This window comes from Thunnus thynnus, chromosome 5 (genome assembly GCF_963924715.1).
Source record: "Thunnus thynnus chromosome 5, fThuThy2.1, whole genome shotgun sequence".
NCBI lineage: Eukaryota > Metazoa > Chordata > Actinopteri > Scombriformes > Scombridae > Thunnus > Thunnus thynnus.
Genome location: NC_089521.1, coordinates 20,870,857 through 20,898,032, shown reverse-complemented (window position 1 = coordinate 20,898,032; position 27,176 = coordinate 20,870,857). Strand labels below are relative to the sequence as shown.

Sequence of the window (27,176 nt, the reverse complement as noted above, 5' to 3'; positions counted from 1 at the left end):
ATAGTGAGGGAAATATTCGTGTACATTCCTACATTTGGAGTCGTGCAAATGCTTGATGGTTTCTGTGCATCCAAATTTGCACATTCTTAACATATTATGCATGTGTGCAAAAGAAACTACAGAATCCATGAGATTAAGATCAATATGACACCATAAAACATGTATATTGATATTCTTATAATGAACTACACATTTTATATTGACATTTTTTACATCATACTATGTTGCACAAGTTTTTGCTTTGATTTGATGTCTTTTTTTTACTTTTCTCAGGTAAAACTATTAGGTAAAAATGTCTATCTGCATATTGTTGTAACTCTTTTTTCAATAATAATTTCTTTGATTGAAGGAATACTTTAAGACCAAATTTTATCCAGTTGTTGTATGAATCTATAACAAACTCTTCCCAGTCTTTCAAACAGTGCAGATCCAGATTTTCATTGGATGATTTCATCACAGAACTAATGTTGCATTCAGATTTCACCCTGTAGGTCAGTTGTGTCCTTTTGCATTTGTCACTAATGATTGCTGGTGATGTAATATAAATCAAAGTATTGCATTCAGGCATTTTATTAAAATGCAAATTAAGTGTCTTTCCAGTATAATGACCAGCTTATAATTCAGTATTTTAGTTCATTCTTCTTCCAACAAACATGTGTAAAATAAAACAACTATGCAGGTAATATGGCCTTCCAAGTCATCAATACATTTTATCTGAATTTAAACTTTATTGATAAACATTTTTGTTTGAAAACTGCAATGCATTCTGGAGTTAAACAGTATTGATTTCTCACGCAATTAGATTTAATGTTGGAGCTGGGTCAATAGCTGAATGTGCTACATGTAACACTGTTGACCTCAGATGTGTAGATGGAGGACACACTGAGGGGCAAACAGGGTGTGTTGCAAATATAATATTTCACATTACACACCTTACAGGCTTCTTCTCAGTTTTTTCTTTTTTCCTGTACGGTTAGGAAGGTGCGAGGTGATGCGGAGAGATTTAATAGGGTCGTCACATTTTTATACGCCCACGACACCTTTAGCAGCAGGTGTTGCACTGCATATTAAAGTCAGGACTCTTTGGGAAGACAGAAAATGATCCTCGTTTGTAGGGATGTAAAAACCAGTAATAGCGTTAACATTGCGGTTCTTTTCTTCTCTTACCAATTACCAACCTACAGGGTCCAATACTCTCTCCTGGACTCCGGAGACCTCAGCCATTGATTTACTAATGAGAAACGTGGAGAGAACAGGAGATGCACTGATTGGAAAAGGTGGTTAACTGGTTAGGTAGTCTGCCTCCAGTCTCTGCTGACCACTAACCTTCAAATATGTCCTCGTGTGCTACAGTATAGGTGAAAAGGTGACTAAGAATGACAAAAACATGACTTTTGGTTGTTTTGCTTTTTTATAAAATGATATGAGCATTTTTTTAACACTTTTTGACATCAACATACCTCTTTTTCATTAAACACAATAATTTGAAGCCATAAAATCACATTTATCTGTTTACATAAACTTCAGGCACAAAGCCATAAATAGCATCTTTTGGTCATCTTAAACATTCTTAAATATTCATATATTTTACACATCCTTGCAGATTTCATACAGCAAATGCAGAAAGTGTTCAAATAGCAAATAAAGTCAGGTGGAAGAGCAATCTATTAATTCATGTGGTCCACTCAAATGTGACAATATCAAAGTGTCAAGAAAGTACTTTTGGTGACAATGAGAACAACCAAGAAACACCAAGAGATCACAAAACCTGGTTGTTCGTGTACAGTACTGCATGCCTTGTTGTCAAAATGCAACAACATGTCCTGCATCATGAGCACTAAATCTGGATTCTCCGGACACTAGTAATTTGTTAAAACACACACCTTAATGTTGATCATCACATGACTCCAAAACAATTACAGTTAGATACAGCAAGCCAGTGTTACATTACAAAACAGAATGTGATGGGTGGCAGCTGGTACACAGAATTTATTGCAGTGCACACCAAACATCAATAAACAATGTCTTCTGAGCAATCACCTTCAAAACTTTTTTGATTTGTCTCACATCACGACCAGAACCTGATTATGAAAGTTCATTTTTATTATTTATAATGGCAGAAGACACTTATCTAAGTACAAAGCAGTAGGCTGAATGAGGACTATCAGTGACCGTGAGTCGGCTGCATCTGAACATTGATTTGAGCAAATTCATGCAAACAAACACACACTAAAATTCTACGGTTCAACTTCACTCACGCTATTTTTGTCTTATAGTGTATTATAGGCCTCGCTCGAGAAGAAGAAGACCTTTTTTGCAAGCAGACATCTCCCTGAAAAGGTACTGTCCATGAAAAATATGGCCTTTTATATTAATGTTAACACAGATCAACGACCCAAATCCACAATAGTCTCACAGAAACAGTATACAGATATATACAGTACATAAAACACATTTGAGAAACAGAATATAATCTTGTTTTAGAATACTTATAGTTTCAGTGCAATCAGAGTGGTATTTCCGAGAAAGACCCTATAGGATGGTCAACTGCAGTGTCATCTGGCTCATGTTGTTCAAGTAAATTCATGAGGTTTGAGTGCCTAAGAAGTACAACATAGGCCTGCAGTTTTCTTTCTGTATAGTGAAGCCCTACTGTAGGTAGATGTGATGAGAAACATGTGAGAATCTAATGAGGATTGTTCTGCATTGCAATTAACTATTTCTTTACACTAGCTGTTTGAAACTAGTAGTAACCGTTTTACTAGAATACACAGAATGGATTTAACTATCTAATATAATGCTTATTTGTGCAATCCGTGATGGAAAGTCTGTTTTTTGTAATCCGACTCACCATAACTGAATGTGTCTGGCCTAAGAGTAGCCACGCTCGGCGTACATCTTCCCCGCTGGTTCCTGGACGTACTCCTCTGTCTTATCCCAGTCCTGAACCCAACCTCCATTGAGCTGTGCGGTGGCCCCGTAGCTTTTAGCCGGGCCCCCCATCGCGCCGTAACTCTGTGTGATGTCGCCTGTCTCTTCGGCCAGCTCGTCCTCATCAATGAAGCCGCACTTCTCTTCGCTGGTTTCTTCAGGGTCGGCCCATGGCTGTTTCTCCCCAGATGCAAAGATCCCATAAAACACCACACCCCCGTAATGCACGAGGGAAGCAATGAGGAAGACGTACTGCCACTCTTCCCGTGTCTGGGGACAGGAAGCAGTTGTAGTCAAGTTGAGTCACTCCTTAAAGGACTTAAAAACCTCATTTTCTCAATCAGCTTCTGATTATGAAGAATGAGGTACAGCATGAACCTAAAATTTTCTGCCAAAGTTGAAACAGTTTTGGTTGTTTCACATGAAAATTTCTATATTTGTGTTTTTGTATTGTGTGAATTGGGCAGTAAAAGGTGATGTCACTCATGTCTTTGCACCAATCAGCAATTGTCCTGCATCAAAATCTGATGACAGTTTCGTTGCTGTTTACTTATGTTGCCAGAACAATCAAATATGAAAAAGCCACACCCACACAGTTCTGATGAAGCAGACTTGTTTTTGAGTGTTACGCTTGAAGCAAACAATACCTAAAAATGTTTTTCCCAAACTTTAAATTTAATTGTTGCACATGTAGTAATGAATAATTGATGTCGTAGAGAAGTGCTTGATATTTGACACCATGTTTTCAGGGGCTTTAGGAGTTTGCAAATATTCCCATCTGCTTTATCCTGCATTAACATTCACATCACTGCACTGTATAAATAGAAATGACTCACCTTGTTTTTTGTCATGGCGCCCACTATTAGAGGGCAGACCATCCCTGACAAGGTACCCACACCGTTGGATATCCCCATGAGGATGCTGGCATAGCGAGGAGCGATGTCTAGATGGTTGACATTGAAACCTGCAACACAGAAAGAGTGAATATTGAAAGTTTTGCACTTTTTTGAATAGAAAATGAAATGAAAAAAATAGAAAATAGAATCATTTTGAGACTCACCTGATATTGCAAAACCACTAAAACCCACAGCCAGGACTAAGAAAGAGATGGCCATGCCCTTACTGTGAGAATAACCAACTACCAGTAAGAGAGTGGCCTCCATACCAAACCCTAAAAACAAGAAGACAAGAGTTAACTGATGTACTGAAGAGGAATACTTCTACATTATCATATTAATAGATGAATATTTGATTCATAAAGCCTCACCTCCACAGTTCATGATTTTACGGACCATAGTGGTGGACATGATGTTGTGAGTACGCAGGTAGTCGGCTAACTGGCCTCCTAACGGCACGATGATGGTCATGACCAAGTGAGGGAGCGCCGACAGTATCCCAACCTGAGAAACCGTCAAACACACACGTCAGAAGTGGATGTGACAGCGACAAAGAGACCCGTCACAACAAAGATGATTCTTTCAGTCTCAGAACAAATCTTTGCCTGCGTTTTAACCTCTGACTGCAGCGTCAAATCTGAGCAATATATCACCTGCAGTAATCACAGGATCTCATCCTGAAGCTGAATTACAGCTGCCAGACCTGCTTGATTCATGCTGCAGACTCTCACGGGAGGGCAAAGATTATGAGATTTGAAGATTAACTGGAAACTGTTGCTTAGATGAGGCACTCTAGGAATATAAAATGGCCAAACCACAGCCCCTATAATTGATTCATTTTGTTAAATAGTGTTCAAATCTATTTTCATAAAGTGAAAGGGAAAGTTAGAAATATCTTGTGACAGGGCACTGAAAAAATGTCACCTTCAATTTAAAAAACTGAGGTAATGATTCCCAATAAATATTTTCAAAGTGAATTCATCTGACATTTTAAGTCAAGGCGAACCATTTAACAGAGTTAGGCATATTACTTATTTGAATGGTAATAGATAAGTCACTTCACTATATGCACTAACCTCTCTTTCTTCTTAATAATTAATTTTAGGTCGATTCTAATAGATATTTGTAATATTTGGCCTCCACAGCTAACAATCCAAATAACACTTTTGTCAACTTTAAAATGATTCTTAATATTAATTAATAGAATAAATACACAATGTTAGACTGTTACAATAGCGTTACAATATACACTGAATGAACAGCAGCATTGTTGTACTTTTTTCACTGCAGGATAGGACAGAAAATGTTTGATTTGTATTTTATAGAAATGAACTTGCACTGAACTTAAACAATTCATATCTGAGAAAATCATAGCTTGTAATCCTGAAAGAATCACATCATGTTTGAGGGTACTTTTAGGGCTGATACCAGGCATTATAAGGGATTTATTTACCTTGCTTATTTCAAAACCAAACACCTCTTCAAAGTACGCAGGCTGGCTGATGAGGAGCAGATAGAAGGTCCAGCTCCTGCAGAAGTTGGCCACGATGATTGCATAGACGGGCATGGAGGAGAAGAACTTCCTCCAGGGGGTCTTGAATTTCTGTTAAAACAGAACGTGACAAACAGAAAATCAGCTGGATGAACTGTACTTGTCATGGTGTTATGAATCAAAGGGTACTGAGTGATGAGAACTCACTTCCATGGCGCCCATCAGCTGGGCACTTTCACCGATGCTCTCCTCGATGTAACGGCGCTCCTCGTCGGTGATGGTCGGGTGCTCTGCGGGACTCTCATAGGACACCAAGATCCAGAACAGGTACCACACTAACCCAAAGGATCCTGTGCAGATCATAAGGAGGACGGCATCAAGAATCTAATTTATTTAACAGAACGTGGGTTAGTCAGTACAAACTCAGGAGGTACAGCTTTATTTTAAAATCTAGTTTACATCCCAAAAATTCTTAAGACATCAAATATGTTGGTCTGAATTTTGGGGAAAATGTCCAGTTTATATAATGGTGCAGCCATAAAAATCATGGATATTTGGGTTTGAATATTTCACTCAGTGTAAACATCACATAGATTCACTGAAGAGCTGGAACAAGCGGGTACAGAATGCACACTATACTATGCTGTCAGACAGTGTGGAGTTAAAATGAAGTGATTTTATGACAGTGACACTCACCGTACACGTAGAAGACAGAGGACCATCCTGTGTACTGGACCAAGATCCCGGCCAGAGGCATGGCTATCACTGCACCAGCGTAGGATCCTGCACAGGACACATAATATTATGACCAAGCAGAATTTGATCCTGGCTGCTCATTCAGAGAGCCGTGTTGTCCCACAACTGTGTTCAGGAGAGATTTACACACATTTAAGGGGCTATATTTTGCAATTAGAAACCTGCTTTTCAGCGTATGAAGTAATGTGATGATAAAATCCATATCTTCTTTTTTTTTCACAGAAACCGGACTATGTGTGTTGTAGATTAAATACCACAAAAGGAGATGGTGGCCAGACGACTTCTCTCCAGCGGTGGAGCCCATTTACTCCAGATCCCGTGGCAGGCTGGATAAGTCACTCCCTGCACAGTGACAAATGACATCACAGTCACACAATGAACACAAAAGGGTCACTTTCCACCAGCTTGAACATATTTCTCTAAATTTTTCCGGCACAAACTGTTTCTATTTTCTAAATTCATCAATCAAGCTCACATCCATTTTTCCACTTTCAGTCAATAGAATTTACATCATGTACAGACACGCCACTTGATTGACGTAGTCTGTTCTCATTTGCTAAAGACGCACAAGACAAATTGTGGTTAATAACAAACAAACTGACATGCATTGTAGCTGACCTTTCTAATAGAGACTAATGGCTTAGGTGTGAGTCAGTGCAAATTCAAGCTGACTACCCAGTTCATGGAAGAAAAACTGAATTGCTCCCATTAAATCTTCATTACACACTAAGTGGCATACAATCAACTATTGATAGACACAAATTGCTGGGGCTTGCAGTGGGAGACACCCTGAAATGCTAATGTTTAATTTGCAGTAATAAGTCGATGGGCGCCGAACGCAGGCTGCTCTGTCTCTCAATGGTCATGAGCTCCTATTGAAACCACAGTATGCAGCCAAACAAAATAACAAAAGAGAGCGACCTTCAGCCTGATAATAGCATCTCTCTCTGAAATCTTGTCCTTTCTATCGAGCTGTGGGAGCCGCCCCCATCAAGTGGTTTTTATCTCTTTTGTTCATTGTGTTTCTATGTGAACATGGAGCAATTTTGTCCAGATAAACCAATACACTATAAGCTGCTATTCAAGGGGTTTAGTGCTGTTTGCTGTTTGTGGACTAATCCGACTGATTGTGTACAGTATAATGAATGGATCTTCTCCATAATGGGGCTTTATTTTCCAGCACAGGTCCAAATAGAAAGCAAAGCAGAACAGTATGAACACAAGATTTCCGTAAAACGCAGTTTAATACAAAATGTCAGGACAATTTCATTAGGGGTTGAGTTCAGCTCTCGGCTTGATAATGAGGCATCATTTTGGAGTCTTTTAAAGGTCAAGATCTGACGTGCAAACTGTGCATCAGTACCTCCACCAACCCTTGTAATATCCTCACAAAGATGACACATCCATAGTGCGCCCGGGCAGCAGAGGGAATGAACATGTTCAGGGTAGATGTCAGCACGATGGCAGCCCCAAAAACTCTGCACAGACAGTGAGTTTGGATTATTTGTCAGAATATTAAGAAAACAAGATCATCGTCTTATTCAGTGAGACAAAAGAGTCAGTTTCAAGTACTTCCAGTAGATTTATAGATATTATATAATGTTAATTCTATAGTGGAATAATACTGTTAAGGAGGATAAATCAATCCTAATTGTATGCCACACACACACACACAACAGGCAGTTATTCAGCTTCCAGGGGAGTGAGGACAGGAGGTGTTTGCAGCAGAAGGCGTCAGTGGGCTCAGCTGACTTGGCATGATGAAGCTCTTCAAAGATTCGCATCTTATTTAGGCTCCATTTGCCTCATGAAAAATCTAACAATCCAAGGATTTATAGTACGTCTGAGATGACCTTATCCGCCTTCACATGGCTTTTTATCTCCTCCTTAAGCAACACTTTAATATTTATATGATTCTACAAAGAGGTTTTTACTGTTTTGTTGTAATAATTTGCGTCTACAAATTATGAATATTAGTTTAAAAATACAAAATATGCAATAACATGTACACATATCATTCATTACTTAATTACTTAAATATATATCTGAGCAGGCTGTATATACTGTACATAACCACCTACTGTATGAATATTAAAAAATTATCATATTTTTTAACACATTCAATATATATTTCAGCACTTCTCATACCATTACACACCTTTACACCACTTATATCCTTTACAATTTACAAATAAACTGTTCTACTTGTATATAGACATGTATGTTGTTATTTCTAAATGTATTTTTTCACCTACTTGCTTGTACATAATGGTGATATGTTTATATTTAATGATCTGTGTTCAGCTGTGTAATAAAACCAATAAAACCAATAAAGCTGATCCTGTATTCCTCTACAGATTGATCACAGATCTTTGTTTCCCACGCATGACTGGTACAGTAGCTGACTAATCAGTTGTTATTGGAATAATGTGCTATATGTCTATTGAAACCATACTACAATCATTGCTCATAACCGCATTTCACACATGGCTTTCGGCTGGTGTGGTTGCCATGCCTCTGAACATAAAGGATTAGACATGGTCGTCTCGTGGGAGCTCATTAACATGAGGAGGCACGTCCGGCGGGCATCAGCCAAATCCCCAGTTTATCTGCTGTAAGGTCAGGCTTCTTTCTTCAAACCATGACAGACCAGCGCAAATATTACACCTAAATATTAATAATACTTTAAGATAAGAAAGTAATAATATAATATCCTATAAGAGCTCTTACTAGCCTACATACATACTCTACCTACAATATTTTTTTGCAGTTAATCATAAGAAATCATCTCGTGCATTTACCTGTTTGCAGCCAGTCTTGAGGAAATATATCCTCCTGGAATCTGAGTAACTATGTAGCCCCAGAAGAAGGAGCCATGAATCATCCCCACAGTCTCTGGGTCCCAGTTGAATTTCGCTTTCTTTCAGATACAAACAAAATAAATAAAAAATAAAAACACATTTTAATTACTTTTCTATTTTTCTCCAGTGAAATCTTTAACAAAAAAAAAAAACCCCAGCTGTAACACGGTGATAAATGACTCCAAGTGTGAAATGCTGTCAGTAAAAATATTTTTAGCCGGATATCAAGTCTAATCTAAACTGACGCTCTGATGCTTCATACGTGACGTCAGCGTGCCTATAAAGTGATCGATTAAATAGTAATAAAAGCAGGAAAATAAAAATATTAAGAACCTGCAATTAGTTTGTTTCTTTTTACTATAATATACAGCCCAAACCCATGAATTTCAATTAAAAACGGCTTCATAGAGACTTAGTTGAGGTTTTCCAAGTGGGTTTAACTACTAAAGCCCATCGATCAGTCTATTGGCTCTGGCCCTCATTACCTATCAAACATGGGGGCTCGTGGGGTGTAAACGGGGCGGAGTTTACAGTCACCTCTTTGATGATGATCTTGCCGTTTTGATGGATTGTGCTGTTATTGACCATGCTGACGATGGCCACACCCAAGTTACATCGGATGCCGAAGGAGATGCAGAAGCCGAGCCCGCTCAGCATGGCGATGATGTATCTGCGCGGGAGCCCGAAACACGTACAGTCACACAGGGGCTTCTTCCGCTCCTGGCCATCCCTGGGTCTCCCATCCTCCGTCAGCTCGATCACTTCACCTGTTTGCTGCTTTCTTTCCAATCTCCTGCACGACAAGCCGTCAAAATACTCGTTTTTACTCGTTATATCCACAGCTGGATGAATGAAATCAAACATCCGAGGAAGCAGAATTGAGAACTACGAGGAGAAAACGCACTATTTCGTTCATTTTCTCAAAAAAACCCCGAAAAACTGCAGAATAACCCCCCTGTATATACTTCTATATTTATTCACATGCCTCTTAAAGCTTATGCAACAGAGGAAATTAGCTCTTATCTTCACATTGTGGTCTTTCATCCACAGGCCTTCATCATTTCTTATTTCTTTCTTTGAATTTGGCACAGGCCCCCTAAAGCCTGCACCGTTTTTTTTTAGTAAAGTCAGAGTGTTTTTTTTGTCGTTCCTTGCTGAAATTCTCCATGTTTCTGTAAAAGAAAGGCTCGTTGACACACGAAGAGAAAATGACCTTCATACCGCATTGCAGCAATATCAGCATCACACTTAATTTTGCCTTTTTTTGTTTTTTAATTAACTCTCATAAATGTGGCGTCGGTATGTTGCTTTGTGTCTCCCCTGGTCAATTTGTCAAAATGAAATTGAAGTTTAATTTAAGAAGAAGAAGAAAAAAAAGAAACTAAACGTTGAAATCTGAAGGCCTCATCCTGTGAAATAACAGGCCTGCTGGAGCTTCAATGAAACCAACAGATTTTTTTTTTCTTCTTCTTTCACAGCTTCGAGTCACGTTTCTGTTTTGCAGCTTGTAATCAAATTCATCCATTTAAAGCCATTTAAGCCCCAAGAAATAAACGAATAAGATGTGTGCAGGAGCTCACACGAGCAGCTAAAAACGTATATTTTGTACATGATTCGTATTTTTAGATTTGTACAAAATTCGTTTTTTTCTGGCTTAATAATTGCGATGATATGAAATAATAGTTCAGTTTTAGACATCTGCTCCTCTACATCCAGCTCCTTTATTCTATTGACTCTGATCATCTGTTTGCTTTTCAATCAGTTATCAGTTTTCTTTCGCACTGCGTTTCATTTAGCTCCTTCTGACACTGTGAAGAAGAATATAGGAAGTCAATTGACGTGAAGTGCATCGATCTTGAATTAATACAGATGGATACATAAGGTAATAGATATCCTCCGACCTTGTGTCACGACTCGTTCTGTTTCATTAATTATTAAAAAACACCCACAGCTGCTGGTGGAGGGGGGATCATCCTCCAGGGAAATATCTGATCCTTAAATATTCGGGCCACACGACTCTGCATTCAGCATCCTATCCGTAATTCATCTTTAAAAAAGAGAAATTTCCCCTCTTGGATTCATTTGTGATTAAGGAATAAACACGTTGAAAGCCAATGCCAATGTTTTGTGTGATCTTCACATCTGGATATTTCCTATTTTTTTAATTTCTCACAATAGAATACATTCTGTGTTTATAAAACAAGAATAAATGGTCATTTCTTCGCCTTACCTGTACAGATTCCCGAGGGCCTTTCCTGCGATTTGTTTTATTCCCTCTTTAGAGGTAGGGAGAGCTTTCTCCTTGCCTGGCTCCATATCCAAATGATCTTTTTTTAAAAATTCTATAATACTATAACAAATGGAAGTGCGGCATTAATGAGCATATTGTTAAGATATTAATCCAAATAATGCGCCTCTTTCTTTCAAGCAGAAAACGTCTCGATGTCCTGAAAAGATGAGCTGGAGAAAGAAGGGGAAACACGTTCAGTCTGAAAGGGCTGGTTTCACAGTCACAAAACAGCAGTCAAATAAGTCCGCTTCTGCCTTGCGCAATGTTAATCCATGCAGTGCCATCTTAAGATCCAGCCAGCGATTAGAAAAACAGCCAAACAGAAAATAAAAAAGTTGAAGATTTTTGAAAAGATTCACTGAGAAATCGTGGTGGGAAAATGGGTGGACAAGCCTCAGCCAGTGGAGGTTATCAGGAGCACCGGTCTGATCTGAGGTGAGGATCTCCGGTGAGGCAGCAGCCGGAGGAGGTTTCAGCACCGCGGACAGCGCACAGCTAGTCTACCTGTCAGCAGCTCCGCGCAGCGCCCCTCCTCCCACCACTCCTCTCCTTTAATTCGTTTACCACTTAGAAATCTGGGAACGGCGACAATTGCGTAACCCTTCTCCCTCACTTTCATTTAACTGAATAGAAAAAAAAGGTGAGGATGAGCTCCGACCACTTATAAATCACTTACTGCAGCAGGAGCAAATCAACGACCCCCCCCCCCGCCCCGTTACCCCCTTCTCCCAACCTCTACATTTCTCTTGACCTGCGACGTTTACAGACAGTGAAACTTCTGAGCTAAAACTGAAGATAGGCTTGGTGTTCACTAATAATTCTAATATTTTTCACTGAAGAGAGAAAGAAAATTGAATGTGGAGTCAGACTGTAGTACAGTAGATATGCAGTCAACCACGCAGAGGCAGTGTTGTGTAAGAGATCTCAACTGATAGGAGATGAAATGAGATAGACTGGGAACCATTGTTATATACAGTGTATTTATCAAATTTCACCAATTAAAGAAAACAAGTGATTAAACAAGGAACGTATAAATGTTTTAATACAGTTTCATTGTTTATGACATAAGACATAAAGAACAGTATTAATGTACATCTTTAGGATCTAGGTGCAGGCAGTGCGCACACAGGACTGACAGTAGCCATCCGCTGCCTTTTTCTCACCTTCATCCGGGTCTGCTTAGATATCATAGAGGCTACCTGCATCCCAGGACACTTGGGAAACAAGACAGCAAAAGTGACGCGAAACTCCCTCTTGAACTGGCGGCCTATGAAGCAGCTGAACAGAGGGTTGACGCAGGTGATGAGGCTGCAGATGCACATCTCCAGGGCGAAGGCCAGGTCTGCAGGGCGCCAGGAGGCGGGGTTGTCAGGGTAGACCGCTCGCATCACGATGGCTGCGTTGCGGATCAGGTGGTAGGGCAGGTAAAACAGGGCAAAGAGGACCAGCGCTACGCTCAGCACCCGCCGGAGTCGCCGCTGCTTGTTGTGCGGGTCGGGGCGGCAGGGCCGGCGGCGCAGCTCTCCGACGCTGCGGAGGCCGCAGTAGCAGATGGAAAGCAGCGGGAAGATGAAGCCGATGATGGAGCACAAGAGGGAATAGGGGAGGGTCTCCCCGGTCCCACTCAGCAGTATGTACAGGGCGCACACGGTGCGGTTGCTCTCAGGGCAAGTCTGGATCATAGTCATCTTGGCAACAGGTATGCTGAGGACCAGAGCGGCCACCCAGACCACCACACACAGCACACAGGTCTGCCTCCGGCCCAGCAGCATCAGAGAGCGCAGCGGGTGCACGATGGCTAGATACCGGTCCACACTGATGCAGGTGACGAAGAAGATGCTGAGGTAGAAGTAGTTGTGATAAAGCATCCTCACAGTCGTGCAGAATGGCAGCCCCAGGCTCCAGTACAGCCGGCCCAGATGGTAGTGGATGAGGAAAGGCAAAGCCAGCAGCCAGGAGGTGTCAGCCAGGGTCAGGTTGAAGAGGAATACCGTGCTGCGGGTCCAACGCCGCAGGCGGTGGATGAAAACCCAAAGGGAGAGCAGGTTGAGGGGCAGCCCGAGGATCAGCACCGCCAGGAAGAAGGACGGCATCACGTAGAGCTGAACCACCGGTAAACCTTCACGGGTGTCCAGGTTGCAGTAAGCTTCCTCTGGAGGCTGGACACAGAGGTTCAGCTTAGAGTTTCACATGCAGTGGCATTTAAAGATAGTTTGTGTTCCTTCTGATGCTGGAAAAAGTGTTTTTTCTTCACTTCACCTAAAACTTAATTTAATTGTCATCTTATTGGTTGTTAAACACACAAAACATGAAAGATACTGACCGGTATATCCCTTCATAGAAAACATACTCAACTTATGAACCATCCCTGGTGAACAAATTAAATACACTGAAAACCATCTTATGTAGTTCCATAAATCTAGATAAAATGTTTAAAATCACAGTGAACATTTCCAGCCTACCTGCACCTGAGTGTTGCCCATGTCTTTGTTTCAGTGGCTTAGTCGTGTACCAAGTGAAACAACCATGCCAACACATTTTGGTGTAAAACACACCCACCAGTGAGAACAAACAGTGAATAGTTATCAGTGTTCTCTCAGGCCATCTGTTAGGTCAACAGCAACTTTCATTCTTTCAGGAAAGGAGCAGAGCAAAGAGACCAGTGTGGATGGTCGACATGATAGAAACACATCAAACACTTACTCAAGTTGAACTGCACTTTATTCTGGATTTATCTTTGCTTACATATTTGGATACAGAATATAATATTACAAAAAAAAGAGAAAACAGAACAAAATTAATGAAAACATGAAATTGTAACTTTAATCATACAGTAAACAGGTTCACTTCTTTTATGTAACAGTATAAAATAAAATATTACTAAAGGATAAGAAAAGAGGACAGACATAATAAAATGTTTGAATTTAAAAGAGATGTACAAAAAAATAACAGGAAACACAAAGTATGAGAAGTATTAAGGCATCAACAGGCACTAATTTAGCTGAGCGTAGGGCAGGAAAAAGGCAAACTAGATGAGTTCAACAATGCCCTCGACTATGTGGTCACAGCTACATGCATCTCAAGCAAACTGTAGATTTAGTTGCCTCAGTTTGAAGCACAACCACTCAGCTATTTTACATAAAATTTAAATACTTTAATAACAGATACTTCTCACATATTTCTATGTAGGCAGCTGATTAAACATTAAAATGTCCTTCATATCATTTGGAAACAAAAGTCCCATCTTTACTCCTTGTTTTTGAAATAGCATTTAAACTCAATATTAACATTAAAATCAAAACAGAGAATTCCTTCTTAGCTACAGTACAACTCTTGTTCCATTTCTATAAACAAAAACACACATTTCTGCTTCAAAACACTGATTATGAATGTGTAGCATCATGACATAACAATTAGACTGACGTGTTTATGTCTTGGTAGTCATGTTTCATTAAGTGCTTTGTGCAAAATTTCGAAAAAAAAAAAAAAAAAGAATGTGTATCTTTCCTTCTCTGCATGGACACAGCTGAGGAAACCAGAAGCATAAGAACCGGGCGATGGCTGATGTGCTTTGTGTAATGGAACAAACATAGTTCAGTAGGTGGGGGCAAGCTTTCATTAGCTCCGACGTGTTGGTAAACAGAAACACATTAAAAAGGGATCTCTTCACTCTCTCCCGGGGCTTTCACTTCTCATCTCCAGGAACAGGACTCACTGTCAACAGTCAACACGCACCAGCTGCTGCAGCTGAACAACTGGCCAATGCAGGAGAAAACCTCCCTTTACTCGCAGCAGCACACGTTTCTCTTCATAAAAAGCTACTTAACTTCACATGTCAGGTTTTGGCCTGGAGAGACTGTTGGGCTGTTATGAGAACGGGCCAGTGAAGTGAAGATAACAGTCTTGTAAATGTGTGTTACATGTGTGCTGAGCCCTTAATGCTTGAAATAAACAATGCTCACATTGATTGCAGTAACTGTAAAAAACAAACAAACAACGAAATGACACTGGAACCCTTCATACAGCTTCACATACACAAAGGAAAAACTTCAGAATGAACAAGCTCTCAGTTTCTAAATTATATTAATTGTCATTTGACTGACACATAGAACCAATGACAAGTGTGTGATATATTAAGGCACCCAGTCTTTGGTTACTTATAGTGGCACTTAAAATAAATAGTCTTGTATTAAAACAAGATGAGTTGCCTGGCTTAGACACAGTGTTTAGAAAATTTCCTCTTTTCTTCCTTATAGCAAATTTAGATTATCCTCAGCACTACAATTACAATAAAGAGTGAAAAGCCATAAGTATGAAACAGAGGTTTAAATTCAAGTGTTTCAGCATGCATGGAGACTTGGTCTTTCACCTGTGTGCACTTCCACTATCAGCAGATTAGTAGACGAGGGATAGCTGAGAATTGAGGAAACCTTTAGCTCCTTAATAAAAGTTGTCTGCGTGTGAGTGTATTGCATAAACGACACAGGAACTACAGCGAAGTGATGGTCACTATCTTAATACACAAGCAGGGCAATCTACATCACCATGTCCTCCCATTACGTCCAGCTGATTGACCAGCAGCTTGCTGGGCTAGAGACACTCTGACAGCACCTCATGTTTGGGTACAGACGGATAGATCATGGGCGTGCAAGTACACTCGTCGTTGTTGATTTGGCTGAGTTGAATCTTCAGCTTCTCCACTTCGTAGTCGTGGAGATACTCCTGGACCAGGTAACGCTCTCTCTTGATTCGAGCACTCACTTCAGAGGGAACATCGGGAATCATCCAGGCCACAAAGAACTTGACCACGAACACAACGTGCTGTGAGGGAAGAAAAGACAACAGATTAGTTTTGCTTGCTAGAGTCATCAGAACTAAGAGCTGCACAAGTAACACATAGACTCAGGATTTGTAATCCACAATATGGAAATTGTGTGTGGGAGAGAGGAGTTACTATTCATGACTACAGCCCAAGGTAAGAAATAAAAGGCTCAGTTCAAGAGGTCAGTAAGTGTTGGTGGTGCTGGTGGAAGCACTGGGGCCTGTTACCTCCATGATAATGATGAAAGCCATCTTGGCAGCCAAAATATGCCAGAACTGCATAGTGTGGGAGTACTGCTTCTCATGGCCGGGAGGGTAGCGGTAATCACGATACCTACAAAGAAAGAAGAAATCAGAGATTTAAATTTATTGCAGATTTTTATCAAAGCTTTGATTCAAGATTCAAGATGGTTAATTAGCATTCTTCAGTCAATTGTGCAAAGATGAAAGAAATAGTATTTACTCTGATATCATGGTGCAGACAACATAATATCTATATAAGTGAAATGAAAACAATACACATACAGTCTTAACCATGCATCATTTAAATATAAATTTAAATGGTGATGTAAGTAAAGCGGCTACATCAAATATTCAGCAGAGCTGTATTTATAAAGCTTTACTTCTTTCAAATTCTCAGAGAAAAACCTTGGAGTAGGAATGAGGCTGGCGAGTAAACAGTTTTGTTATTGTCAACAAATCCCATAAAATCAGCAATGCTTTAGTCCATCTCTCAAAACTTTCTGACTTCCACAGCTTGCCTGTGACACTCAAAAATCTTTGAGAATTGATCAGAAACATTGAGTCTCATTTTTAAAAATAAGGTTCAGTCATTTTTTAAATCAGCTGTAGTTTTTAGGTGTTGATAGTGCATTTGTTGGACATTATTAGCTGTGGATTTGGTGCGGTAAAGAGTATTTATTGTAGCAGGACGGTGTGTGTGGGATTGACCTCAAATATTGACAGTGCAAATGTTCACTTTAGTGAAGGAACATGTCACCCAGTGCAACTGTGTGGCTCACTGATGTGTTTTTAATAGTTTTTGGACAACAATGGACGTCTAAAGCACAAAGGAATAAGCTTCAGCTACAAAGGTAATACTTAATAGGATCAATTTACTGTTGGTTTTGCACTTTTTGGGGGATTTATTGAAGGTTAGAAAAACATAAAATATCAGCTGATTCATTTTTTTTTTTAAATTTCATTGAAAATACTAAAGCTTGCACCAATGTCAGGGATCCAAAGAAGGAGTGAAAGTGAAAACATGCCTTATATCCACAGTCTCTCACTCTCTCTGTCTCACACACACACACACACACACACACACACACACACACACACACAGAGCCTTTCAAGCACACACACCTGCAATTAGTGATGGAGCTGTTGAACCAGGAGGGGTTCTCCCCGTCCTCAGGTTTGTTGGCTTCTTGAAACGCTGAGATATTGAAAACAGACAAGCTGTTGTTTATGTAGCCTTTCATATTCATCTCACCCTCTGGCTGGTAGGCATACATGTACACGAGTCGAGGGATCATATCAGAGGTGAAGGCCACAATGAATGCCTGGAAAGCAGGAAAATAACATGTTAGAGAAAGAAGACGCACATCTGGGGAAGCTACAAAGTGTGTTATGGTACAACTGGGATGACAAAAAACAGTTAAAACCAATTCAGTGCTGCAAAGGCACATCAGTCTTATGTCATCAATGGAGAGACAGGCACAGCAGAGTCATCTAGTCCAGTGCTCACATTTGTTACAACAGAGAGGACGGCCATCCCGTTGAGGATTTCCTGCCAGGCTCCAATGCTATGGGCCTTTGCTGCCACAGGACGTCTGAACTGAGTGGTGAGCTTCCAGGCGTCCACTCTAACCTCGATGATGTTGTTGAAAAGGGCCAGCAAGGGTGCCAGGGGAAAGGAGGCGACAAACAGCGTGATGAAACCAAACTGGATCACTGGGACAATGAAAGGAGGGAGGTTAGAGAGGGACAGTAGGGTGGAAACAGCACCATCTGCAGGTTCTCAGAGGACACTATCTATCTATCTATCTATCTATCTATCTATCTATCTATCTATCTATCTATCTATCTATCTATCTATCTATCCTCTGTTGTGAAATCAATACTTATTTTACATTATTTTACTGAAGTTTAATTCATTTCTTCCCAGCATCACACACAGTTTACAGGCTTTCACTTACAGAAATCTGTGTTTGTGCATATTCCTCAACTTTGCTGCAGTATTTAAACAGATAATTACTGTGTCTGTTTGTCACAGTAATTACTAATGTTTGTCTCAGTTTTGTTCCAGACCTGGACTGGACTGAAATTAGACTAAGATGGTCTTGACTGCAGCCTAGTCTGTCTCTAAACATATCTCTCTGAATCTCTGCACCTCTATGTCATGGTTTGTACTGGATGTTTACCCATCTCCAAGTACTCGTAGAAGAGGCCCAGATGTCCAAAGCACTGTAGGTCATGGTCTTGCTCCCAGCGGCTGTACAGACTGTCTGGGTGGCTTCGTGCCCTCCTGCTGCCCCACCAGTTCATCAACCACCTGAAGGACACAGAGGGGCAATAGAGAGCTTTGTGGTAACATGACACACCCTCTGACAGCTATACTGAAGGCTACATCGTCCTGTGAACAATGGCAGTCAAGGAATGACTGCATTTCTAAACATAGAACCTGTCCATCTGAACTGAACAGTCAAGGTTAATTTCGGTTTTGGTTTTGACTGGAAACTGATTATTCACCCACCGATGACTTGATATCATAATCTTTTAGATTTTGTGTTAAGATTATACCTGCTGGTTAACTGTTTTATCTACAAAACACATCTGATCCACAAAAAAAATCAAAAAAGTAATAAACAAGGCGCCAGCCACTGTTGATATAGTCATGAGTTATGCGATTCAGCTATACTCTTGAGTGTAATGAATTTCTGTATCTACAGTATTCTGTATGCAGATGAAATGTGTTTTGGATGACTGGTTCAGTTGGAGTACTCACGGGACCAGAGCCTCCTGGATGTTTCCCCACACCTGTTTACCAGTCATCACAATCACCAGCTGGGTGGTCAGCTCAATCAAACAGCCGCCAGGATCACACTGAATGCAGACAGGTTGAGGTAGAGGGAGGGTGGGGAAAAAACAAACATCAACTCAAATTTAAGCTCAAGTCGAATTACTAGTACTGATCTTATACAGTGTAAGGTTGACATATCTGGTACCTCTTCATTCCTCAGTTGGCTCCACTCGCCAAACATGTAAGCATACTTTCCAGGATAGCCGACAAACTTGCCCTTAAAAAAAGCCACATAGAAGCAGGAGGAGTAGTAGTTGACAAACTGGAAGAGGAACATCTTCACTGTCAGTTTGTTCTCATACTCCAGGTGGGTCTTTGGAATTTCTGTCACATAGTGAAAGGTGAGAAACATATTTTAAACACATAAACCAAAAGGTGAATAAAATTTTACACTTTAACAATGTCAAGGACTATTATAACATGCACTGATGTGTGGATAAATAAAGACACAGATATATAATAATCTGGGATACGCTCTCTCTCGCTCTGGCCCTTACCCATGTCAGTGATCCAAATAGCCACTCTTTCATACATAAGGTTGAGGATCATGATGATGACAAAGTTGATGCAGGACGCGGTGACAGAGGTGGCCAGCTGTGGAGTGATGTAGGGACCAACCACTTGCAGGTGGGAGGTGGGACTGTCCTTCATGATGCTGGCGAAGGCTGCATATACCGCCAGACGGTACGCTATCACTCCAATGATGCAAGCAATGATCAATGAGATCTTCGGGACAGAGACAACAGTGACAAAATGAAAGACAGCTACATGGCACACAGCATATCACAAGACAAAAATTCAGTACAAACATCACACTAATTATGTTGCAAGTGCAAACACCAGAACACAGTTAGACATTTGGACAAAGCAAAGTGAATCATAGCCAACATAGATGGTAGAAGTAACTGACAAGCTTGAAGGACACACACATGCCCCATGAAAACACATCTAGCATGATCGTCCCATTAAGCTCAGTAACATGCGACAGGGTTTTTCCAAACGATGGGACACAACAATAATCCATTCTGGTCAGATGATATTAGTGATTATGATGAACAGTATGATGCAGAAGACAAAAGACAGATGGTGGAAGGACAGACAGAAGATGAAGGCAATTTAGCAAGATCAAGATCAAAGATACTATGCTCACCCAGAACAGGACGGTGGCTCCAGACAGACATGTGCGTGCACACTTGCTTGTTATGGGTAAGTAAGGCTCCATTTCCTACATCATAAGTGAGCAAAGCATAAGCACAGGAGTCAGTCACCCATTGTTATATCCTGAAAAGAAAGCTCTAAAAGGCCAGGTTCCTTTAATTACCACTCGCCCTAAGATGTGAAGCAGAGCTAAGTCACCCAATCAGAGTTCTAGTTGTTTCAGTCTGGGTCCAGTTCTTTCATCTGACAGTCTCCTGATGAAGCCATGCTTTTGCAAAAACTTCTTTCAAGATACTGATCAATCAGACATACAGTAATGCGGTAGAGAAGGAAACTCGTGCCTCTGAGTCTTTCCAGAAATGTCTGTTATCCACACAGACTACATGACGCCAAAAGCTCTTCCACACCAAACTGGCATTCTATGTTGAGTGCCACCCTTACCCAGAGTGTTACGGTGGCCCAGCACAGAAAACATTTCCCCATTAGATTTGTAGGAGTCCTGTCAAGAACATACTCCAGTTCCTACAGATGGGTGGGATGTGGTCAAGGTAAATTATAGCACCCGGTTTCTGTTCATTTTACAAGTCTGTGTCTATCACTATCCTTTCTATTCCTCGTTTCCTGAAACCACAGTAGGTCTATTAAACTGAGTAAGTTCAGAGTCAAACCAGCTTTTTAGTCCAGCAATTGGCCTAATGAATGACTGCAAGCAGCTCAGTGTGTAGAACCTGTATCCAATAAATACAAATGATACTATAATCTGTGATCATTCAAAGTCCTACCATACATCATATCTGCTGGTTAAAGCCTTATAGAAGCTACACAAACTTAAAGCTGTAAATTAGAAGTAAGTTAATATTTCATGAGAACAAAAGCACCTGAGTGATGCGGTTCAGCTTGCGGTTGGTGCACTTGGTCTCATACTCTGGCCGAAGCTGCAGTTGTTGCTGCTCCTCCTCAAAGTCAAACAGATCCCACTCGTACTCGAGACGGGCCTGCCGCCTCTTCCAGAACTCCAGGAACAGCGTCACTGCAGAGCATATGACCCGTCACACCAGAGGTATCAAGGTTAAATAGTAACCTTGTTCAGTTTTATTGAATCGGTATTTATAGCTTTTGGAAAAAGCTTGGCATGCCAAGTGTTGGATCTCAAAGTCTCAACAAATAAAACCAAAACTATGTACAACTATAACTACAGGTTACTGAGAACATTTTTTTGTAATTTGGGTGAAATTACCCTATAAGTTCAAAGTGAGAAACAGTGATTATGAATGACTAATAGAAATTTAACAGCTGCCACTAGATGGTGCACTGGGTCAGAAAATAAAAAATGCAGAAAGAAGACATAGTTACTCACCCCAAATCCCCATGAATATGGCAAAAAACACTGTTGCCACATTGTCGAATAGGTGCGATTGCTGAAAGAAGAACATGTTTGAGAATTAGTGAGGTAATGAAAAACTGATTTGTTGACAATGAGTTGTAACCACCTTTTGAATGTCACATATTATTGGAAGAATATGAATCATGAACAAAAACAACTCAGTCACAAAGCAAGGATGTCTCACCCATGATGAGTTGCATGTTGAGTTGAGTTTCCAGTAGCTACATTTCTTGTCACACAGCGGACACATGACAATATTGCCTCCGATTTCCTCACTACATATTTCTTTACTGGAGGGAAAAGAGGAATTTTTTTTTTAATAGACATAACAATAACATTAATAATATAAATAAACAACCAATGATACAATGACATCTGAAAGACCAGCAAAAATAACTATCTCAGTATTCTTTGTAAAACTCACCTCCACTGGTTCTCATTGTAGGTGAGGTATCCGTAGGCAAAACAAATTGTTCCTACGACTGCAGCAAGGAACAGCATCTCAGTGTAGAACCCCAGCCACGCAAAATAAATACCAATCTTCTCCCCATAATACTTCCTGTTGAAGGGAAAAATAAAATTCATGTTGTAAATTCTTTCACCAGACTCATGTAAATACACCACAGATGTGAGGATTTTGTTCTACAGTATTACCTTATAAGGTTGAGGGGCTGCTCTTTGTAGCAACACAAGAATCTGGCCCAGTGATTGTAGAGACTATACCTCTCACTTTCGCAGTTAGGATCCTTCGATCTTTTCCAATATCTAGACTGCACACACGCAGAAGACACAGTTAAATACCACATTCACTGCATTAGGTGCACTGTTATTCATCCTTGGTGTGCAAACACTGCCTCAAACAGGATGTTGCTGTTGAAAAGCAATTAGGTCACATTCCTTTCCGTTATCCTATGATAAAAAAAAAAGCCAAAAGTTTAGCAAAAGAGGCTCACATCATGCAGAGGGAAGGCAGCCGTGTAGGTGCCATTGTTGAGTAACCTCTTGATTCCCTTCTTGTCTTTATCCCCACATTCGTCCCTTATGTATGAACATCGGGACAGGATATAGTAGACCTTGGCACAGAGAGAAACAGAAGAATTTAGTGTTTTGTTGTTCAGAGGTTTGAAAATTGTTTGGATGAAAAACAGAATAATAAAGTTTCCTCTGTATTCACGGCAGTTTAAAGATAATGGACATTCATTTTTTCACAATAGACATAACCTGCTGAATTTCACTCAACAACATTCAAAAATGTACAGTAAAGAAAATATTACTAAAGCATACTGTACTTATAGCAAATTCTGTTTTGAGCTGAATATCAAGGAAATGTTATAATTTGAGGATCACAAACAAGATAAGAAAGTCATGGTTGATATTTAAGAGATAATTAAAAAGTATTTTCAAAAAATGGTTAAGTAAATAAAATTATATATACTGGGCTGTACTGTACTTGTTTTCATGACTCCTTTCTTGTCCCTGTATATTTACATTAAAAAAATAATAATTTAAAAATATTCTCAAAAAAAAGAGAGAAGAGAGTCATGGTGAAAGCATCCTTACTATCCTGTTGCGAACAGAAGGGGGGAAGAATGTGTTTTTGTCATCGATGAGGAAGAAGTCAGACTTGCTCTTGTTGAACGGAGCCGTGAAGTAGTCTGGCTCAGGGTGCATGATGTGGTCCGGCAGACGAAAGGGAGTGGACAGCCAGTTCAAGGGCATCTCGCTGTGGTTCGGGATGTCGTTGGCCTTGAATGGGACCTTGATCTTCAGTACTTCTGCATAGGTGGCCAACACTTCCCACGGAGCGTGGATCTTCACAAAAAAAGTTTTTCCATCTTCTGACTCCTGTTGATTATTACAGTGAACAAAGTGTCACAGCATAATGAGCACAGGGCTACTGATGAATAAACTAATTCAGTAAAAAACAGTAGATCCTTGAAAAAAGTGCATTTCATAGGTTTTATGTACAGTTTGTTCACTAAAAGACATTAAGTGTTTGCTTTTGCTGTATTACAAATACATTTTTGTGCTGGTTCACTGTTTAAGCACAGAAACATATACATGCATGGATTTGCAGGCGACTACATTCCCTTTTACATGATTAGACATAATTAAATCAGTAACCAGGGGCTCTCACCAATTTATCTTCCGTCTCCAGCTCCAGGCCGACATTCACTAGATTAGCTTCATAAACCTTCCTCCTGTCCTTTAGAGGAAAAAAAAATCCATGTATTTATCAATGTGATTTCAGTTTAAAGCCTTTACTGCCACAACAACGTACAACAATGACAGTAATATTTATTGTATGACACTAATTAGTACACACTAACTGTACTGGCATAATGCGTAGCAATGTGAAATAAAATGTGCTTATCTAATTAAAATTAGATTGAAACCTGCAAATGCAAGTAAATCATTCAAAACAACTAATAATAACAAACAAAATGTTGTCAAGTCAACGTGAGGTGAAATGTGAAATGTCAAGATGACACATCTAGCAAAACACAAATAAATGTGTAAAATCAAAGTGAACATGCAATCACAGCCAGTGCAGTCGTGATAGAAGTGATATGAAACAACTAAACAACAACTATAAACCAGTGTGGACAAGGCGGTGTCAGTTAGCTCAGTGGATTTATCGTAGCAGTTGTAACAGTGCAAACTAGTAGTGAAAGTTATTGTGGTAGTGCAGTGATATGACATACAGTAAGTTACCATATTAGACTCAGGATAAAGTTTAATGTTTTCAGAAATAAGCACATAGAAAGGAATTGTCCATGTCACAGCAATGGAAATTGACAAGCAAACAGAAATTTTATCCCTCATTAGAGCTGAAATTTAGAGCCACATTTTAGAGCCCATGTGAATAATACTCAGGAAATAGCCTCCTGTTTGCCCTTCCTCACGAAGTGGAAACAATGAGCAAGTTCTTGATGGTCAGAGATCTGTTGATTCACTGATTCACTGGCCTCATATCCGTTGTGTGGTAACACCCAGATGTGAGGGCTAACAACCTAGTATCAAACACTAGAAGTCTTTCAACACTCAACAGCTGATAGAGACTTGCCACAAAAAGACATCTACCCAACGACGGTATGGACATGCCTCAGAGTTGATTTAACTAAGAAAATAGGGCTGTGAGTGGATCTCAGTGAAGAAGTGACCTTCTCAGAAAATTCCTTGAGAGGATTACTGATATAAGCTGAGAACAACAGTTTATCTAACTTTATCAGTATTGTGGTATTTGGGGTATGCCACTGACTCACACTGTGAGCTCTGAGGATATCCTGTGAGAACCAGTTCTTACTATGTAAAGCAAGGAGGACCCAGAAAGTGGAAATAACATAATCTGTTCTTTTGTGTGATTGTGATGATTTCAGGATATTTAGTTCAGGCCATAATTAATAATATTCAAAATTACTCCACTGAGTTGGAAATACAGCTATAAAAACAGTGAAACAAAAGCAGTTATTACAACCATCTGCTTGCAGTCAGTGAATTCAGAAAACATAACTTATATGTACAGTACCTAGAAGTCACTTCTTACCTGTTTCTTATCACCATCTTTATCGTCAACATAGGACAGGACAAAATCAACCCTGCGCAGTCCGTCACGGAAGAACACAGAGTCTTTACTTTGTTGTTGTTTGTCAATCTATAACAAGATAGAACACAAGTCACAACATTTAAAACATACATAAGTATAGTATCAGCTCTACAAGCCTTTGGATGCATTCACCACAGCAGACAAGACAATCAAACTCATGTGTCAGTGGCTAACAGCAAAACCCAAAGAACAAGGCCTCCACAACACACCACACGCGACTGTTTGTCTACAACAAACAATACTGATTATTATGTTTTCACTCACATGAATAGCATGCTAAATGCAGGATACCTGTTATGACTAAGAGGTTTCATGTTGCTCATGTACCCTTTCATTGACCAGGATGAGAATAGGTTAAAGAAATCTGTGTTGTGTGACAGACTGAAATCCAGAGAGATAACCAGAATCCTGTAAATACTTCATGGCATCTCAACCAATTAAACAACCTCAGATTTAATATCATAGCAAGGCCAAGAGTATGAGGGGAGGATTACAAATTAATAAACTCCAGTCTCTACAGAACAGGGAGCTCCAGCAGCCATATTCAGGTTAACTCGTGCTTTCTTTGCCTATGCTTTTATTTAATCCTGGAACCCATTGTGGCCGAAACCACCTATATCGGCAACTAAAGAAATTTCTGGCATGTGTAGCAGCTAATGCTAGTCCTGCAGTGGCTGTGTCCTCAGCAGCCTTGGGGCTGAAGGGAAATTAACTGCACAGAAATGCTTCAAGGGAGAAAAGGAAGGCATGAGTGCTTGCAAGTCAGTGCTGCTTCAGCTGTTCAGAAAGCTAAAAATAACCACATACCATGTCCTACTGTCATCACTACACATCACTACAGTGGCTACCTACACAGGACTGCAGACAACTCAGAGAATGCAGACATTTAGTACAACGATGACAAGACATCCAACTCTGCCACATCAATGGCTAATGTGCTCTAGTACTGACAGAGTTTGCCCTGTCCTGTGTGGGTAGGGAGGAAAGGAAGAGCACTTTACCTCCATGGCTCCACTCCCTTTATGGTTATGATGCATCAGCAGAAAGGCCAGCTGCCTCACAGAGCAAAATTGCCTTTCTCTAGGGAGCACTGTCCAGCCCTAAAATCACTGCCTCCCTCCCTCTCTCTCCACCGACCTCCCGGACAGAGGAGCTCCATCCAGTTCACTCGCTTCCCAGGACAAACCCTCACTCGCTCAGACATTCAGAAGAGAGAGAGGGAGAGAGGTAGAAGGAGAGTAGAACAGGAGACTCCTAGTGATGACATCAGCTCACCGGAAGCATAGCTGCTTCCAGCTGGCTAGCTAATGTAATAGGAGCACAACATCAGAAAAGGGGGGTGACATCACTATAGTGTACAGCACTGACCACCAGGAGAGTAAAGGCCTGCAGCAGTCTCTAAAACAGTGGTTCTCAAAGTAGGGTCCAGGCACCCCCAGGGGTCCTTGAAGGGGTTCCAGGGGGTCCCTAGCAAAAAAGGGAATAATTTATTTTCACTATAACTCCACCCATAAGTAACACAATGACAGAATGTGTAACTATTTTGGTCATGGGTTTCATACACTTTCTGTAATAAAACATCCAAAAGCAAAAATCTTCAAATCAGATGGGGGACACTGGGACAAAATCTTATCAAATGGGGGTCTGTGGTCTAATTTGTGTCAGTTTAGGGGCCCTTGATGTGAAAAAGTTTGAGGATCACTGCTCTAAAACATGTTGTCTAATATTTCAGTAAAAACTCAGCTGAAAAGCCAACTGGCCACATGAAGTTATCTGGTCTCTACAAGACCGATAAGGGAGAACATCAGAAAACCAAAACAGATAACATAAACTCCCCAGTCTGACTACTCACTGTTTGAAACCAATCAATTAAAGCTGTAGACCGTGTACAAAGT

General features: G+C 40.3%; 3 protein-coding genes across 7 annotated transcripts in view; all 3 read right to left on the bottom strand.

The window, feature by feature from the left end:
• Positions 1-1,402: 1,402 nt before the first annotated feature.
• On the bottom strand, positions 1,403-11,741 carry LOC137183156 (vesicular glutamate transporter 2.1-like). The gene is made up of 12 exons (XM_067590000.1): positions 11,167-11,741; positions 9,474-9,729; positions 8,877-8,995; positions 7,439-7,553; positions 6,330-6,417; positions 6,016-6,102; positions 5,527-5,669; positions 5,281-5,430; positions 4,199-4,331; positions 3,992-4,102; positions 3,768-3,895; positions 1,403-3,201 (listed from the first exon to the last, which is right to left on the bottom strand). The coding sequence occupies exons 1-12, from the start codon at positions 11,250-11,252 to the stop codon at positions 2,872-2,874; spliced, it is 1,746 nt and encodes a 581-aa protein (XP_067446101.1). The 5' UTR covers positions 11,253-11,741; the 3' UTR covers positions 1,403-2,871.
• Positions 11,742-12,323: 582 nt separating this feature from the next.
• LOC137183773 (P2Y purinoceptor 4-like) lies at positions 12,324-13,444 on the bottom strand. Its single transcript, XM_067591075.1, has one exon. The coding sequence runs from the start codon at positions 13,317-13,319 to the stop codon at positions 12,324-12,326; it is 996 nt and encodes a 331-aa protein (XP_067447176.1). The 5' UTR covers positions 13,320-13,444.
• A 485-nt stretch (positions 13,445-13,929) lies between these two features.
• Positions 13,930-27,176, bottom strand: part of ano5a (anoctamin 5a) — a 20,623-nt gene continuing 7,376 nt past the window's right edge. For 4 of the 5 annotated variants that reach the window (XM_067589964.1, XM_067589967.1, XM_067589968.1 and 1 more), the window contains 18 exons: positions 25,222-25,329; positions 23,812-23,880; positions 23,235-23,519; positions 22,628-22,747; positions 22,329-22,444; positions 22,099-22,233; positions 21,859-21,964; positions 21,648-21,708; positions 21,169-21,320; positions 20,732-20,812; positions 19,630-19,858; positions 19,278-19,456; positions 19,058-19,155; positions 18,474-18,604; positions 17,798-18,003; positions 17,413-17,612; positions 16,276-16,381; positions 13,930-16,047 (listed from right to left, as the gene is read on the bottom strand). In XM_067589964.1, the coding sequence (XP_067446065.1) occupies positions 15,817-16,047; positions 16,276-16,381; positions 17,413-17,612; positions 17,798-18,003; positions 18,474-18,604; positions 19,058-19,155; positions 19,278-19,456; positions 19,630-19,858; positions 20,732-20,812; positions 21,169-21,320; positions 21,648-21,708; positions 21,859-21,964; positions 22,099-22,233; positions 22,329-22,444; positions 22,628-22,747; positions 23,235-23,519; positions 23,812-23,880; positions 25,222-25,329 (2,613 nt within the window). In that variant the 3' untranslated portion in view covers positions 13,930-15,816. Of the gene's footprint in view, positions 16,048-16,275; positions 16,382-17,412; positions 17,613-17,797; positions 18,004-18,473; positions 18,605-19,057; positions 19,156-19,277; positions 19,457-19,629; positions 19,859-20,282; positions 20,358-20,731; positions 20,813-21,168; positions 21,321-21,647; positions 21,709-21,858; positions 21,965-22,098; positions 22,234-22,328; positions 22,445-22,627; positions 22,748-23,234; positions 23,520-23,811; positions 23,881-25,221; positions 25,330-27,176 lie in introns of all 5 variants that reach the window. The other variant, XM_067589966.1, reaches the window with a different exon arrangement.